Source organism: Python bivittatus, unplaced genomic scaffold, assembly GCF_059951505.1.
Source record: "Python bivittatus isolate LINGU-HERP-01145 unplaced genomic scaffold, Pbiv_v1 ctg000530_np1212, whole genome shotgun sequence".
Classification (NCBI taxonomy): Eukaryota; Metazoa; Chordata; class Lepidosauria; order Squamata; family Pythonidae; genus Python; species Python bivittatus.
This window is the reverse complement of record NW_028277085.1, coordinates 9921345-9939363: the sequence shown is the minus strand read 5'-3', so window position 1 is coordinate 9939363 and position 18019 is coordinate 9921345. Positions and strand designations below refer to the sequence as shown.

The following is an 18019-nucleotide window of genomic DNA, read 5'->3' as shown; positions in this document are numbered from 1 at the left end:
ATCCAAAAGAGAGACTTTGTGTGTGTGTGTGTGGTGTGTGTGTGTGTGTGTGTATAAAGTCTCTCTTTTGGATACTTTTTTGGCTTTGTGGTATATTGGACAGAATCAAAAGATCACTTATTCCAGCAGAGGAGAAGTCGGAGGAGGAGTCATTGTTCTGGAATCCAGCCAACTCCTTTGTCACAGAGTGAGAGTGAGTGAGAGAGAGAGAGAGAGAGAATCACAACAGGTATTTCGTGTTTTATTTTTTTGGTGCCTTCAAGTCAGTCTTGACTCCTGGCCACTGCCTGGACTAGTCCCTGTAGTTTTCTTGGCCAGGTTTTTCGGAGGTGGTTTGCCATTGCCTGCTTCCTAGGACTGAGACTGTGTGACTGGCCCAAGGTCACCCAGCTGGCTTCGTGCCTAAGGCAGGACTAAAACTCACAGTCTCCCAGTTTCTAGCCTGATGTAACCACCACACCAAACTGGCTCTCATTTTGCATAGTGGTTAAGAGTAGTTAGAGCCAGTCTGGTGTAGTGGTTAAGGCATCAAGCTAGAAACCAGAAGACCCTGAGTTCTAGTCCCTCTTTAGACACAAAACCAGCTGAGTGACCTTGGGCCAGTCACTCTCTCTCAGCCCTAGGAAGGAGGCAATGGCAAACCACTTCTGAAATCTTGCCACGAAAACTGCAAGGACTTGTCCAGGCAGTCACCAGGAGTCAACACTGACTCAAAGGCACCAAAAAATAAAAAATAAAAATCATGTTTACTCAGTTGGATTTCTCTCTCAAAGCTCATCTTTCAAATTCTTGCATAACTTTCCCAAGGGTCAATATTGCATAATAGAACAACTTGGCACAAACTTTCCCAAAAACAAATTCCAAATAATTCTAAGTTCAGTTAAATTGGCGCAATCCACAGTACAGCCCTGTTGATAATAGCATAGGAAAATACTGAGGATAAATAACACATATTTGAGTTGCTAGAGACTTACTTTTTTCCGAGGAAACGTGCGTCTTAGCTTGCCCTCTCACCAGTCTGCATGTGGCACCATCTCCTGAACAGACCCCACAGTTGTCTTCTTTGGCGTGACTCCCAAGCTGCCGATCACAGCCTACGGCCTGCCAATATCAACACTGGAATCAGAAGGGCAAAGCTGCCGTAGGCCACTTGGTTTTTTAGAACAAAATTATCACATTCTCTCTTTCTAAATTGCCCTCAATCCCTCAAAAGCATAATTTGGCGTCTTAACATTTCAGCAGGAAAAGGGCTTGAAAGTAATTATTCCTTAATGAAGTTAAGTTTTAGGCCATACCAATTAAACTCTTCTGATGTCCCCACCTAATAAATGTTAAGAAGTCTGTGTCAGGTCAAAGAAACACTATTCTCTCCCCTATCACTAATATCAGTAATTGTGTGGTTAAGAAGTTACTTTTCATCACTTCCAAGGCAAGACAACCTAAGCTTTCTGGAATTATCCATTTCTAGACTTCCCATCAGTGAGGCCCAGGATACTGGATCGTGCCAGTGACATCAATAACACTCTCAATGGCAATATTGCCAGATTTGGGGTGCCTTGTAGTCCGTTTAATGACTATCTATGTGCAATTCCCAACTAATAAAAGTACATTGAAGCTATTGTAACATTTCATTTCATACTCAACTTCTCAGCCTATTCCCCTACTTCACATTTCTAAGTCTATCTCAGTTAAAAAACATGAGCTGCCTTGAGAAAAAGTAATACTTAAAATAAGCCCACTGAGATCAAGTCAGTGATTTAAGTCACGATTCAAGTCCTCTCCCATTGATTCGGTGTATCTACCATTCTGTAATCTGATTCTACCTTAATCCAACCCAATGGTTTTATTCAATGAGTCCTTTATTCATGTAGCCCTTGTTCCTTTCTTCTTACCCACAACACAGAGAAAATTAAATTAGAAGGAAAATGTTGTTTGAGGGAGAAGGACCCTTAACCTTAAAATAATTTCATCCTACTTCTGTATCAGCTTGTCAATCTGCAACTTTTAAAAAAATAGTGCATATTTTTAATAAAAAGTTTTTTTCAATGTAAACATTTTTTAAGCAGGATAAGCATTTACTTAGATATTGTTTTATTTAGATATTATCCTAGCACTGAAGATGTTACCTAGCCGAGTAACAAAATTTGCAAGAAAACCACCGAGCTCAGAGAACCCCAAGGACTCTATATTTCACAAACTTTTCCTCTAATATCTAAGCATTTGTACTGTATTTTGAATAGATGAACTACATCACATTTGGAAACAAACTGCAGCATAACCTGTGTGAATTTTAGTAGTCACATTAAAATGTAAACCAAGCACTTTTCTCCCGTAAAGAAAGAGAACAGAGGATATAACTGGTAGCCTACCAGTTAATTGCCAGCATGTGTGTGCGTGTATACCCACAAACCTTTTCCTTACGTTTTACCCCTGCCTTAGGTTATTTAGTTATTTTTGTTTTATAAATACTAGTGGAAGATAACTTTTTCCACAATTAGAGGTGCTCTGCTTCGTGGTGTCTGCGTGTAAAGGAATTTAGAGATGACCTTGGAGGAGGTATTTAGGAGGGACATGGAAAAGCGATTATACTGAAGAAAGCATGAGAAACTAACTCAAAATAACCCTGCCTTGATTCTGTTTAGTTTAAAATGGGACAGGGAGAAAAGTTGGACAGGCTTTCAAGATTCTGTTATTATACTGTACAACGATATTCCCGAAATCCTGCAGTGTCTATTTCTTGTCCTGGCCTACCTCAAAGGGCTGGCAACGGGGTAGAGATATGCATTAGGCTCTGAAAAATGTGCTTGATGCAAATTTCATTAAAGGACCTTCATTTATGAGAGCCAGGGTAATACAGTGGTGAAGGTATCCCTGACACCAGAGAGAGCGGAGTTCAAGTTTGCTCTCAGCCCTAGAAGATCAACTTGGGGCCAGTTTATTTCAGCCCAACCTACCTTACAGGGTTGTTGTGTCAAAAAATAAGAGGTAAAAGATACCCCCCACCCCACCCCGCTTCAAGCCTTAATTGAGTACAGATAAGCTTGAAGGCTTGACTTCTTCTGAAGGCAACCGCAGTTCAGGAAAATAATTAATAATCATTTTTTAAAAGTTGTTCATTGAAAATGGGATGCACAAACTTATTTATTAAGAATGCAGAGTTTCAAGCAGAGAGCTGAGCAGGCAAACTGCCTAGCAATGGCCTCACTCAGTTTCACACTTCATCTCAGCCAACCATAAAGGACCCAAGATTTCAACGATTAAGGCATTTGTTCAACTTAATGTACCCCATATTGTTGGCTATTTACTGAGCAATGGGATCAACTATAAATATTACAGGCAGATTGGGAAAACATCTGCAAGCTTTTAGGGCATATCCAGAAATAATTATAAGTAGGGGTTTTTTTTTTACTTTATTTTAAAAAAATAACCCTCTAGAATTGCCTCAAACGAAACAAGTGACAATGCATTTAAGGAAAACGGAGTAATAGAAGAATTGGGACTGTATCAAAAGGTTAAAATGAACCATCGCAGCGTAACTTAAGAAGTGATAAAAATGTTGTAATAGTCAGATTATAGTAAACTCCCCAAACAAGAAGGGTTTGTATATGTGTGTATATGTTTGTGGGGGGGGGGTATTTTTGGGGGGGGGAGAGAGAGAGAGAGAGAGAGAACACGAACATGGGTATCAGCAAAGCTGTGTAGTTTTACCTATAACAGAAATTTTTAAAAATAGGTTTTACCAAAATAGCTAAATAGTAAATAAAGTATGCATGACATAGGTTTGGCTTATACATTTGCAAAAGTTTTTTTTCCCAAAAGGATTCTTAGTGCTTTATCCAAACCAGAATTACTATTCTATTCTGTAAGATTATTTAAGCCAACACTTTAGTGAGCTTTTCATAATAAAGGCAAAGACTATATTCAGCTAATGCCTTAGAAAAGAATCTTAAGCGTGGATGAAAACCATCTGAAACACCTTTAAATGGGCTGAATGTGCTTTTGTCTCTGTCTTCTTGAGAAGTTAAGAACTGTATCGCCATCTTGAACTATTTGAAGGGGTGCTATGTAGGGGATGAAACAACAAGCCAACGAAGTGGTTTTCCTGACTTCAGAAGAAAAGGATCTGAGCCAACAGCTCAAAAGGACAACAGCAATTTCGACTAAAAGTTAGAACACATTCCTATCAGGACAACCTACTTAACAGTGAGACAGGCCACCTTGGAAGTGGACCCTCTTTTTATTAGAGGGTTTAAAGAGAGGCTGATGGCATCAATCCAGGATGCAGTCAATATCCTGCCTCTGTAGAACTAGATGACCGTCATGACCTCTTCTAGAGCACTGGACTGGACCTGGAAGATTCAGGTTCAAATTCCTAGTTAGCCAAGGAGCTTGAGTTTGAGACACTGGGCCTCGCCTATGAAATGGAAGAGAGAAATCCATTTTTGCTGCCCTGAGCAGATTGACAGGAGCAAACTAGAGGAAAGATAAAATAAACAAATTATAGAACACACAACTGGTTTATACTCAGCACTCTCTCACTCTGCAATGGCGTAGAACTGCCTTCCTCAACCTAGTTGGTCCACTAGTCTTGTAGCATTCTCCTAATTGTCAGAACAATCGTTTCCAAATGTCTGGAGAAAAAGCAACTGATTTCTGGTACATAAAAGACTGGTAAATTCTTTTCTATACCCTCCTGTTCTTGCTGAACTACAACTCTTAATATCCCTCAACATTGGCCATGTGACTACAGTTGCTTAGATTGACGTTCAGCAATCTCTGGTGGCTTGTAAGTTCTGAACCACTCCGTGGTACACATACAAACAGATCCGAAGATACCTAAATCTAGTCATCCACATCCACATCCATAAATTATATTGAAAGCTAAATTTTCCACTCATTCATTTTTTGGAAAAAAATTCCTAAAAAACCTAAAAATTTGTTTTTAACCAACAGCTTTAAAATTATGAGAGAGACTGAAAAGTAGGGTTACTGAACAACCCACAATAATACAGGCAAGCAGAGGTGAAGGCTAAATTATTCCTGATACATTAGAAGTGGTTATAGAACTTCATAAATATTTCTCAAAATGTAAATCCAGAAATCAGCCAAAAGGTTTCCACAGCTGTTTCTATAGTTCTCCTTCCCTTCTCATTTGGATTCAGCCAACAAATTAGATTTAAATGAAAACCATGAACACAGGATGTTTCATTTCGATCTGTGAAGGTTAATGCAGAACTGGCCACATTCAAGAATGTTCATTTCTTAAGCAGATGGTAGGATTTAAATATCACCAAAACGAAAGGGGGAAGGGGGAGGAGAAGACTAAAAAAGACAAAGTTAAGACAGTAAACAGTACTATCTAACACACTGATCATAGTATCTTGAGAAACTATTTTTATCTTGGCCCATCCAAAGAAGTAACATACTGAGTATAACGAGAGAAGCTTCTGCAGTTCACCTAATTCCAGTCGTTCTCAGAATCCCAGCCACAAGAATGGGAAAAATAAGTCTAATATTACTACCAATGGCAGTAGCCGACTAAGTGTCAAGATTATGTCCCCTTGTTTGCAACACGCAACCCCCTGGAGACCTGTGAGTGATCCTAAGGTATGGTCCATAGAGGAGATAGAGAGGGCTAGCTTAAGTAATGGCCTTAAGCTTTCTATGGCTTCTGAGCTTCATTTATGCCTAATCTTTTTATCTCCTTGGTATGCAGCCTACCAACTGCTTGATCACTAAGGATACATCAAGGGAGCTAGTAAATGTTTCCTCAGATTATCTTAAAAGGTGTAAAGAGAAGACACTTGAATTATGTCCAGGAATGTAAATGGTCAATACCAATGAGTTGGGAAAATGCCAATCAACTTCATACCTCTGCTGAAATTCCTCTCTTACCTGAATGCCCACCAAAATAACTTCACAGCCCCCAAATGAGGTCATAAATGGGGAAGAGAGAGCATTTAGGCTGAGCTTCAACCATGCAATGCCACCAAGGGACCACATTTCCCCTCCCTCCATTCAAAGCTGCTGCACTGCTGTCTAAGTTGCCCAGTTCCTGCCAAACCAGAGGGGAACACACTCTGCCTTGCTCTGCTGAAGGATAGTGGACTGGTGTGTCTTCATGATGACCATCTATTATAAGCTGCCTATGGACTTTGTGACCAACGGAGAGATGCCAAGCTTTTAAGACAAAAACAATCAAGCAACCATATGGTTATATATTTGTAAGCTACAGTTTCTTGACTGTGTATATCTATCTATCAATATCTGATCTCTCAAGCAAGCTCACGGTTGATCTATTGGTTGGTGGGCAGTTGTCGGGGTGAAGTGGCAAACCATCTCTGCTTATGGGTAAAAAGAAATGGTTTCACTACCTTTCTCACAGGAGAATTTCCCAAAACCTAGATCCTGTTAATATAGGAACTCCAAATACTTTATATGGTAACAAGAGTCAGGCAAATGTATGATTAAGTGGCCTGCCCAATCTGGATCTCATACTGTCGAGGGGTTTCCAAAATAACTTTCCCAGAAATTTGTACCTCCCTTCCCATTTTTTTTTTTTTAATCTTCAGTAGCAAGTTCAGCCTCCTGAAGAGCCATCTGCACAATCTTTGTTTCCTCTGATAAGGACCTAGGTTGCTTGGGATCGATGTGTGAAGTGAGATTCAAATAACACCGTGGAAAAAGGTTATGGTAGCAAATGTCAAAAAAATTATGCAGGATGCCTCTCCAAAAAAAAAAGAGAGAGAGAGATTCTGCAAGAAGCAGGGTGCAGCGCTGGAGGGAAAACTAGCGATGCATAGCGAGCCTACTGAAGACCCTTCGTGTTAAGAAAACAGATGGAAGTGAAATCATCCTTGCATGAAACAGCTTGATAGGTCAGTGTGTGATTTGCCAAAGATTCAGAGACAACACAAGAAGCAAGCAGAGCAGCTTCAGAAGAAGAGGCGTGCAAATCCTCATTCTTTTGTAGCAAATTCTTTGTTGCTCCCAAGCAGAAAAGCAAAGAGATCCACAGCAGTAGTGTGACATATTTATTTAGATGAGTTCACTTGAAAACCTCTTGCCAAGCCTTGGCGGCCAGTGCTAAGTAGGTGTCGGGAGTCAGCTGAACTGAATTCCCAAGCTATAACTTTGACAGATCTCTCTTTTTTGCTTGCTTCCACACTGCGACAGCTGTTGGTTGCCATGTGATTTGACTGTTGTTTGATTCACTTTTTTTTGGATTCATTCATTTGATTCATTCTGTTTTTGTGTTTCAGGAAAGTGGATCGTATTGATGGTTGAATGCCTCTTTCTAAACCAGGAAAAGTAAATATGTCAGATTCTAGGAAAGCTTCCAAATGCCACTTTTTAATTATTGTTGGTAGCAGGGCTGCATTTCCTAAAGTTTGAAATTCATTAGTTAGGCTCCATAAAAATCATAAAAGATGCATTGTAAGCTGACATCGTTAAATCACCCTAAGTTGGTTTTAAATCTTAGTTCATATATACTCCATGGACAACTCTCTATGTAGCCTAGTTGCTATGCTACAACTAGATGTTCTCCCCCCAATTCAGCTTCATTCAATGATCCAAGATCCTGGAAAAGAAAGGAAAGGACATTTCTCCGTATCATATATCCTTTTATAAACCTCTATTGTGTAACTCCCATAGTCTACAAACAAGATAAAATAATAATTTCCAATAAATATGGCCTTGTCCTAAAAGGAGAAAAGTTGTTGCTAGACTCTGAAAGTATCACAAAACTCCCCCCAAAATAAATAAATTTAAAAAATTTTTAAAAATCCAGCATTCATGCCTAGCACATGTTCTGCCTTTTGCTGCATGTGCTCTGCCCAGCCAGCCAGCCACTACCACTTGAAACAGTAGAGATTGGTGCTCAGACAACATTAAACACTTGGCCCTTCCCCACTGGGGAAAATACTAAAAATACAGCAGTAAATATTAATGAAGCAGAACTTGTCAGTTCCAGATACAGACTTTTTCCCCCCATGATAGAAGGGAAATGGCAGGGAAAGGGCCATTTTCTTAGGTGTGGTGTGTATGTTTTTTTTTAACCAAGGTGGCTAAACTGCTATGTGCTGGAATAATTGTAGGTAGGAATGAAAAGTACATTAAAATCACATAAAATCCAGTGCAGTGCACCGTAAGGTTGTCGTAATCCCAATGCTACACTTTTGCCAGATGTCTCACTTTTTCCCTGAGTACACACCTACTCTTCTCATCAACCATGTCAAGAGTTTTTTGAATTGCGCACGTTCAAGCATTTAATAGAATGGTAGTAGCTACTTTGCCAAAAAGAAGGCTAATTGCAAAACCATGCACATTCTAGGTAAAATTATTCTTTTTTTTTTTTTTAAGGTGGGGGAGTCATATTAGTTAAGGGGCACCTTTGAGGTTGGGAAACTCAAAGTGAACATTCTTTCCCTCATCCCAATTTTTTAATCTATGTGTGTGGATAATTTTACATTTTGTGTTTCAAAACTGGTTCACTGCTGGCAATGTGTAAGTAAAACCAGGCCTGAATATCTCTGTAACCCAAGGATCCAGCACAGCTAAATTTATTGCTTGTCTTCAAGTATGGCTGTGAGTGTGACTGAAATATTATTTCCGTTTATCTTAAAACCTTCAGATCTTTTTCATATTTTTGATAGTATATCCTGGGGATAAGTTTCTCTTCTTCTGTCCTCTTACCATCCTCACTTCTCCTGAGTACAATTTCAACTCATCCCCTACAGAAATCCATATGAGTTCTTGAAAATGATGTTCCAAATTATTTCACACATGCACATAAAATACCTTGGACCGCTGGAAACAAATGAATTAAAGAGCAGTGTAGGAGGAGAGAGACTAAGGAAAGGACCCACAGTTTGGTAATACAATATGTGAGTCCTCTCTTGATCTTGACAAGAAACCCATGGAACACAATAGGAACACTGAAAGACATCAACTAGAACCCCATCTGAATCCTGCTGAGACTGAAGCCTTGTATGCTCCAGGATGTAGCTGTTCTTCCAAGACTCTTCTTTCCAGAGTGAAAGGCCTTAAAGAGACAGGCCTTTGGCCCAGAATGTGGTATTCCTTGTCTCCCTTTCAGTCCCCACAGAATGCAATCGCAGGTTCCCAGGGGGCTGCAATTCACAGACACTGGGAAGATCAATTCCTTAGAAGATGTAGGCTCTAAAAGTACAGGCTCTCTATATAGCCTGTAGTTCAAAGGCCCCAGATTTTATGGTCTTAGGTCCTGGACCCTGTGGCCCTGATCTGATGGAACTAGCCATTTCCCAGTAGAACTTGAGCCCAAGCTACTGCTCAAGGTGAGCTCCTGACAGTATACCTTGCAAGTATATTCCTAGTTTAATTTAGTAAAAAGGTCCTTGAGCAAATGGTGAGGAAACAGCCACTGCTAATCAGAGATGAGTCTTAGCTTCAAGAGACACAGAAGCTTGGTTTGCACAAAGCGTTACACCCTAAGGTGGCTGATTTGTTTGGCTTGCTGCAATATGGCAGTTCACAAAAGAAAACACAGTTTATTTTTCACTAACAAACCATGATTGGAAACCAATGTTTATTCCTGCTTTGTTTTAAACGTAGTTTATCCTTATGTCTGAAGCCAGAATCCTGGATTACTCCTAGTTTGTTTTTATTCTTCATCTTTTTCTTCTGAGAATTGGCTGAAGAAATCCAGAGAAAATGTCAAGAATGCACTTGCTTCTGACTTGCTCCACAAACTATTATTTTGCCATAATGTTAAATGAAAAGATAACCACAGTACAATCTGGTAGAAAGTTGCTTCTCACATTCTGAGAAGTGAGGGGAATGTCAGCTTGGAGAAAGGGGAAGAAAGCTTTGAAATTTGATGTAGCCAGTTACAGACCAATCAGTCTCCTTGTCATAATTAATAACTTATAGGCTCAACAATCTAGTGAAAGCGATGTGAGTGGGTAAACAGTGACCATATTTTAGTAGAAGAGCAAGCAGGCTTTGGGGCAAATTGAATGACCTTGCATCAAAGGCTAATTTTGCACCATCCTGCTAAAAAATATTACTCTCCTGTTCCTCCTCCCTTGTGGGAGCTATTGCAACGTCCATAAATTTTAAATCTATTTCTGACATGTCTCCCAGAAATTTTGGAAGAAACCTGAATTATCTTCGATCAGCAGATGCCTATTGCTGCTCATCCATTTGCTCTACGAAAATACTTACTTTAGAGTCAAGTGTAAGCCCAGGGGCCTCTCTCGGAAGCAATCCCCACACAGAAAGGAATGAAACAGGTACACTTTAGCACCTTCCCTTTTCCATTAACTCTCTGGTTCAATATGTCACTGAATACGCTTACGATTCCCTCGTGTTCTCCAAAAGACCTTTACACACTTTACTATACAAATGTTGCAGCCATCAATTCTGTAGTCCCACTGGTATGAGAAGAACATTTGTACTAACTAAGCAGAAGAACTAGGTGTTAGCTGTCAAAACTAAAGTTATATGTTGTTTTGGGGGGGCGGAGGAAGGAAGGAAGGAAGGAAGGAAGGAAGGAAGGAAGGAAGGAAGGAAGGAAGGAAGGAAGGAAGGAAGGAAGGAAGGAAGGAAGGAAGGAAGGAAGGAAGGAAGGAAGGAAGGAAGGAAGGAAGGAAGGAAGGAAGGAAGGAAGGAAGGAAGGAAGGAAGGAAGGAAGGAAGGAAGGAAGGAAGGAAGGAAGGAAGGAAGGAAGGAAGGAAGGAAGGAAGGAGAGAAGGGGAAGAAGGGAGGGAGGGAGGGAGGGAGGGAGGGAGGGAGGATAGAGAGGAGGGAAGGGGAAGAAGGCAGGGAGGGAGGAAGGAGGAAGGCAGGCAGGCAGGCAGGCAGGCAGGCTAACCCTGCAAGTGGCAACTAGATGGGAATTTAATCAAGTAAACCAGCCTAAATACTTGGGTCCTCCAAGAATCCAGAATGGTACAAAAGTGTATTCCAAATATAACTTTGAATGCAGCTAGCAAAGGGTTGCTGCCACATGAATTTTTATTTAAATTAGAGGGGATAGCACTGGCTGCCTTGAAGGGCTCCTAGACAAAGGTGTTTCCCCAGCAGCTATAGAAATCCAAATATGTTCCTATCGAATGCTAGGATGGCTAGAAGTGAATCAGCCTAAATATTTGCATTCTTGCAATTCACAAAAGGGTGTCAAATGCAGCATTCTCTCTCTTGATCATTACAATAAATAATCTTTCTTTTAAGCAGCAGCCAAGGTTGCCTTGTGTGTGTGTTGGGGGGGGGGGGGAACAAAGGTTCAACAAACCAAGTATTAAGTTATTCCTTTCCTAATTTTGGGATAAATGCAAAAATGATGATTCCTCCTGTATACTTACCCGGAACTAAACTTTTATGCATAGAGATAAGGAAATAATTACAATTATTATGCTGATATGTCTCCAGTAGTTAAAGAATACCCGCATGATAGGGTCTGAGTAGATGAAAGAACAATATACCAAATTAGTGATTACAGCCATTGAGCCAAAAGAGATTTCCAACTAGAATATAAAATTTGATTATTTTTTCCTCCTGATTCTTTCTCCTTGTCCGCACCAGATACTGAAGAACAAACTAGAGTCACAGAATACCTTTTTCTCTCTTTTTCCCTACCTGGTAGTTAAAACACCTGTCTCCTGCAATTGTTAATTTTAAAAGTCATCTATTTCAGAGGAACATTGTTCAATTACAATAACTAGTATTGGTGGGTTTATGTAGTGGGACAAGTTGCCACTGGAGTTGAGCTTTGCCCCTTCCCTATGACAGTTTAGGAGAGGGCTAAAACATGCATGTTTACCAAGATATATTAAAATCTTTAATGTAGCTGACTGTGCAGTCTTAATGCTTACACTTTTGTAAACTGCCAAAACCTATTTGGAGTGGGTGTTATCATCATCATCAACATCATCATTAACATTATCATCATTATTATAACCATTGACCAGCATTCAGCATAGACATTTACAAAACAATGTAGCCAATAAATAAGAACTAACCTAACACAGTGATCTGAAAACACGCATATTTCATTTTGCTTGCTTTTTTTCCTCATATATAAAAACAGGAAAAATAAATGTTTTATGATCTAGGGCTGCTTCATATTTTTATTTTTTATTTTTAATGCCTACTGACAATGGCTTCAGAACTAATAATTTGGATCTGATGTTATGCCTTTGAAAAGAACCTGCTATGACTCAGAAAGAGGCTGTCTGATTTGACTGGAAGTAATGGCTTGGATAATTTGTGCTTCCTTTGTTCAATGTCTGGATTTACACATTAAAATTAAGCCATAATGCAGGGTTGTTTGTTTTTTGCTTTTGGCTTAATTGTGCCGCTCTTGAATTGTGGCTCATCGTGATGAATGAAGCCAGTAGGATTGTGCAAAATGTTTTGAATTCAAAATGACTGTAGCCTAAAACACTTTGTTTTGAGTGTGAAAGAGCTGTTTTGCATTTGAAACAGCTGCCATGACAATTCTGGACCACTTTTAAGCTTGACTTCCAGGGGGAGGCATGGCAAACTGAAGGCATCTCCACAAAAGCAGAGCTGATGACTGTGGCAAAGACCAAAGAACCAGTGAGTAGACCAGTTCTTCTGAACCTCTCTGGACAAGAAGAGGATGGGAGATTGTCCACATGTACTCTGGATAGCTACTCCTCATGAGGAGACTGCAGGACAGTGGTCTTCTGCAGGTTTGAGCACTGGGAGACAAAGGGATCAGCCATCTTGCTTGCAACTGCAGTGGAGTCTTTTAAAGGATACTAAGTTTGCAAGTCTCGGTTTCTAATCACTCTCAGAAATTGCCTATTAACTGTCTTAAAGCTATGAGAGACCTTCAGAATGACAAGTTTGCAAATGGGATAAAGAACTGAAGAGAAATCAAATCCTACAACAGTATTTGAATGGATTAAAGATTAAGACTGTTAGAAATAAAAGGAAGGAATATAAAGTTGGTTTATTTGATCAAGGTTAAAATAAGATTTTTTTTCCCCCCAAAATTCTGGCAACCCTTTATGGACTTTTTGCTGTCACCAGGATTGAAAACTTGATGCTTTATGGATTTGCTTATAGATAAGGGATGGAATATGGGATGAAGAGATATCTGTTTGTAACCTTATAGGGGGTGAAGAGTTACTAAATTTGTCTTGTGATGAAGGTTAGAAATCACTTTTTTATATATTTCTTTTCTTTTTCTTTATGATGTTCTTTTTTCTCTTCTTTTTCTTTTTCTTCTTACAGTTTTTCTTCTTTCTTTCTATTCTCTTTTTAAAGTTTAGTTTGTATTAGTTTTTACTATTGTAATCAAAATCTTTAATCAAAATTATATATGGACCGCTTTTGAGCTTGACACAAAACTGGCTCAAGCACGAAACAGTTCTGACCTTTTTGGGACAACCACTTCCCAATTTAAGGTTTTCTGTATATTCCTAGAAGTCAGCCAATTACTGCTTCTTCTGCAAACTATGTAAGGTTACCCGATCCACGAGGGGAAAAATATAGGAATGATGGGGCATCTGCATGGGGGGGGGGGGTTTCCAAAAAGTCAAGATTGGGACTTCACCTGTTTGATTTAATCCCTTTTTTATTTGTCATGGCTTAATTTTTGTTAACGACCTCTACAGACACCCCAGGAAACCAACTTGCAAAAGCTGCCGTACCTGACATATTCCACTGATGCACATATCCAAGGATTTGGGATTACAACGGGTACCATCCAGAACTTTGGGAGCAAGCTCAACTATCAAAGGTTTCCCCAAAGCTTGGCACTTCAAGGCACACGGAGAGCCGGAGTCTTCAAAGACAGGGATCCATTCATAAAAATGGCCTTGGTATTTGACATCGTTGTAGGCTGAACACTGCTGGGCCCGGAAATCACCAGAGTCTGCAGGGCAGTCCTGAAAAAAAGAAAAGGGAGGATTTTTTTTCTAGTAAAAAATTACTATTTTGTCCCGCAGTGAAACTCCACTTTCCATTTTAAGGCTACAATCTTCCTTGACAATATGTCTCATGTAACTCAATTTGACTTACTTCTAAGTCAACACCAGACAATTGGGGCTGTAAATTAGTGTATCCGAGATTAACTGCCTGCACGTTTTTCAAAGGCATAGACAAAGGAGGCTAGACAAGGCTTCCAATTTTGCCAGCAGCATTTTCCCCCACCTTGTGTCTCTACCTGAATATAAATTTGAAACAGTGTATTCCAGAACTATGTTCCTGTAAAGTTACAGGGAGAATAGGCCTCTTTCATACAGCTACCAGCTTCACCTTCAAAACTGTCAACAGTAATGTGCTCCCAATTGTCTTCCTTCCCCAGCCAACTGGCCAGCTCTCCCTCAGCTGGACAATGGCAGAAAGCCAAAAACAGCAGCCAACCAGAACCCATCCCCTTCCTTGCCACGTGAGCTTTTCACAAGCCACGTACAGAGGCCAGTGTGCAGAGGTGCAGAAAGCCATCTCTCCAAACAGTCAGAAAATGCTGGGGTAATGGTGGTAAAGCATGCTGGTACTGTTACTTCAGGATGGGAGATGAAACTCAAGGACATCGTTGTTTCTTCCCATCAGTGGAGGCACTGTCCACCCTCAGCTCAATAGAGATACTGCGCAATTGTATTGTAGAATTGTCTCAGGGCAGGAGCTGATTAATGTTGAGTTATAGATGCAGTATGTCAAGCTCCTAGAAGCTCCATGGCACTGTGAGAGCATGAAAGTGCAGCGCCAATCTCAGATCCATACTGGCCCGGGGAGGGTCCAGAGATAAGTCCAGAGACTTTTTATTTATTTATTTTTTCGGTGCCCTCAAGTCAGTGTTGAGTCCTGGTGAAAGCCTGGACATGTTCCTGCAGTTTTCTTCGCAAGGTTTCAGAAGTGGTTTGCCTACATGCACGAAAAGGATGATAGATATGGCCATGCAATTCTTCTCATTACAGAAGAGAAGCCTCAAAAAAGAGGGCTTCAGGGGTGCTTGGGAATGGAGAAGAACAACTAGCAAGGAGTGTAAATAAAGGAGGGTGTATGTTGTGTCTGTATGTGTGGGAATGTTCTCTCTAGATAGACAGAGGTACATATGGACATAGATATGTGCACACAAACACACAATTGTTTTTAATATACATTTTATTAAAAGCTTTAAAGAGAATATAAAAACTATCAAGAACTAATATAAAGAAGGGGGGGAAAAGAAAAGGCAAAGGTATAGGGAAAAAAGATAAAAAGAAATAGAAAAAAGAAGCTTCTGATTTTCTTTGCAGCAAATACAAGTATGATTACAAAGTTATCTCTTACTCTATGGTTTCGAAAAGAAAAGCTCACTTTTTTCTATTATCTAGGTTTTTTTTCTAATTATCAAAACCACAAATCATAAGTGCACTTTTTTCTGTTTCACAAACAATTAATTTCTCATATTGATATGCTGCCAGAATCCAAAGACTATACATGGAAGCCAAATCACATTGGCAAAAACACAGCTGGCTTCTTCACACAGAAAAACATGCAATTTATGCGGAAATGGCCTAAATAAGTTTTTTTTTCCCCTTCCAATGAACAGGACCCATAAGGATTATCTTAAACACTTCCATACCTTCAAATCATAGCATTAGAATGTAACAGTATATATAAATATAGAAATGGAAACACAAAACACAGGACTTAAGGAAAACTGAAAAATGTCATTGAGCAATTTACAAGGAACAGCTTATGCAGGTCGTTGTGTTGAGATACAGATAAAAATATCTTCAGGCAGATATATTTTTTATTTTCAAACTCTGCAAATGAAGAGCACTAGTTCAGTCAGTCTTTTATTGTGGTCTCAGACCAGTACAAAAAAATACATCCATGAGTGATCTGGAACCACAATAAAACACTTTAGCTTAAGAAACCGGTAAATAAAAATTTAAAGCAAAATTAAAATACATTTATAAAACAGCCTGATAGGGACTCATGAGTGAAATAAAAAAGAAACAATCTAAGTCTAGGTTATAAATGAGATAATATGTAAAGTTACAGAAAATACACCTAGGTAGCAGGAATTTGAGCTGTCAAGGTTTGATGGATCTTACATGCTGCTATACAAAACCTAGCCATATGCACTGTAATAAATGGTAGTTTGTCTATAAGTAGCATCTGAACACAGGCCAAGTTTGAACAATCAGGATATCTGCTGATCAGAGGGAAGATAAGTCTGGTTCAAATGTCTCTATAAAAAGAGCAGTGAAGAAGGACACGTCCTATGGTTTCCACCTTTCCAGAATCACAGGTGCGTTTGCTGCTTCCAATGGCACTATTTAATAACCACAGAAAATCCTTTAGTTGCTCACCACAAATTCACTTTATTATTGAACTATTATTATTAATCCTACTTGTCGTACTTGACTCTATTGAACTCAACTATTATGCTGCTACAAATCCTGGTGAAATCAATTTGATGGTCCTATGATTCCTGTTCTTTTAATTAAAATGGGTTTGATTTGTGCCCTTGACTTGGCTTTTAGGAAAGTAATGCATTACAAACCAAAATTATCTGTACTGATTAGCCATCCTGCAGAGTTATATTACTCTGAAAGCGTTATAAATCTGAATCATTGCCCCCCCCAAAAAAAACATTTCCAAGAGAAGGAGAAACATTCCATAGGATTGAAAATGAGTGGTGATATTTTTGAGAAGTTACTCAAGAACAACTTCTGATTTCCTAAAATTCTGCCTGAGATTCTCAAAGACAGAAGATGTTCAGGATGGAAAGTCTGAATGTAAACTGTGCTAAATGAGGGTATTCTGCAACAAATACAACTTCAAGTCATATAACATATGGGGACAAACAAACTAAAGGGATCAATAATAGCCAAGCTTCAGTTTCTAATGCCATGTGCATTTCTCTGTACCAACATCCAAAGAAATAACTATCATGAGAAGATATCCTATTCACTGCATTTAATTCATTTAATTTTAGTTTAACTTCAGTTTCAATTAAATTAAGTCACTTTCAGATTTCATTTTGCTTCCCTCCACTTTTCTATATCCAGCACCCAGCACAATACCTAAGGCCAAGGGAAGCATTCAGGCTGAAACAGTTGTGTAATCTTGGCTTAAAGCATGCTTACAAATAAATATACACAATTGTCTGTGCAGTGCCATAACTTGGCTTGAGTACATGGGACAGATAATATGCATTTTTTAATTTACGGACTGCGACGCAAAATGAAACTGAGCAAGGCAGATCTTATTTAAGAAAGAGGAAGCCACTGCAAATTAGAATGAATATTCAAGGTATTTTTCCCCAATGTGTTGGACTTAAGTCACCCATGGGTGTGTTCCACAAGTTAATGCCAGCAATTTGCTCTGTTATGTGGCTCAAACATTATAAAACTCATCCAAGGAAGGGTGGGGAAAATTGTAGCAATTCAAGGGTTTAAAAAAAAAAAAACAAGTTTTGTGCTGTCTTGCTGAAGTTGGTTGGCACCAACCAGATTTATAAAAGTAGGTAAGGAACTGGTTAGTTTTATGAGATATTGAAATAATTTTATTCCCCCAACCAAGTGGGATCTCACATTGGAGACTGTAGCACTCACTAGAGATTGTAGCTCTCTTAGTATTCATATCGGTAGCACATCAGTACTCAGAATAGAAACTACAACATGTTTAGAAGCAGAGCAGTATATATATCGCAGTTCTAGAGAGGTGCGAAAAATCCCACCAATTATACCTGCCCAGAGTCGCTCTTGAGCGAGATGGGCGGTGACTAAATTTGAAATATAAATAAATAAATAAAATTATAACATTGTTAAAATTTTAACTTTTTAAAAAGCAAGTTCCTATCCCATAAATTAACTTTTATCCTGCTTTTCTTCCATGTTCCCAAACTTTGAATACTGTATGGTACAAATGTACATAAGGACAACAGCAGACAAGTTTAGGGTACAAGATATTTTAAAGTATATGATTGTTATGTATAATATCAGAATCCAGGACAATTGCTATGACCCAGTTCCTTGAGCAAACCACACATTATATAGGAGCT

General features: G+C 39.2%; 1 protein-coding gene across 4 annotated transcripts in view; it reads right to left on the bottom strand.

Moving 5' to 3' along the window:
* The window catches only part of ADAMTSL3 (ADAMTS like 3), a 177169-nt gene that overhangs the window by 78666 nt on the left and 80484 nt on the right, over positions 1–18019 (bottom strand). For all 4 annotated transcript variants that reach the window (XM_088148615.1, XM_088148614.1, XM_088148613.1 and 1 more), the window contains exons 6-7: positions 13668–13904; positions 975–1101 (exon numbers count right to left, since the gene is read on the bottom strand). In XM_088148615.1, the coding sequence (XP_088004741.1) occupies positions 975–1101; positions 13668–13904 (364 nt within the window). The remainder of the gene's footprint in view (positions 1–974; positions 1102–13667; positions 13905–18019) is intronic.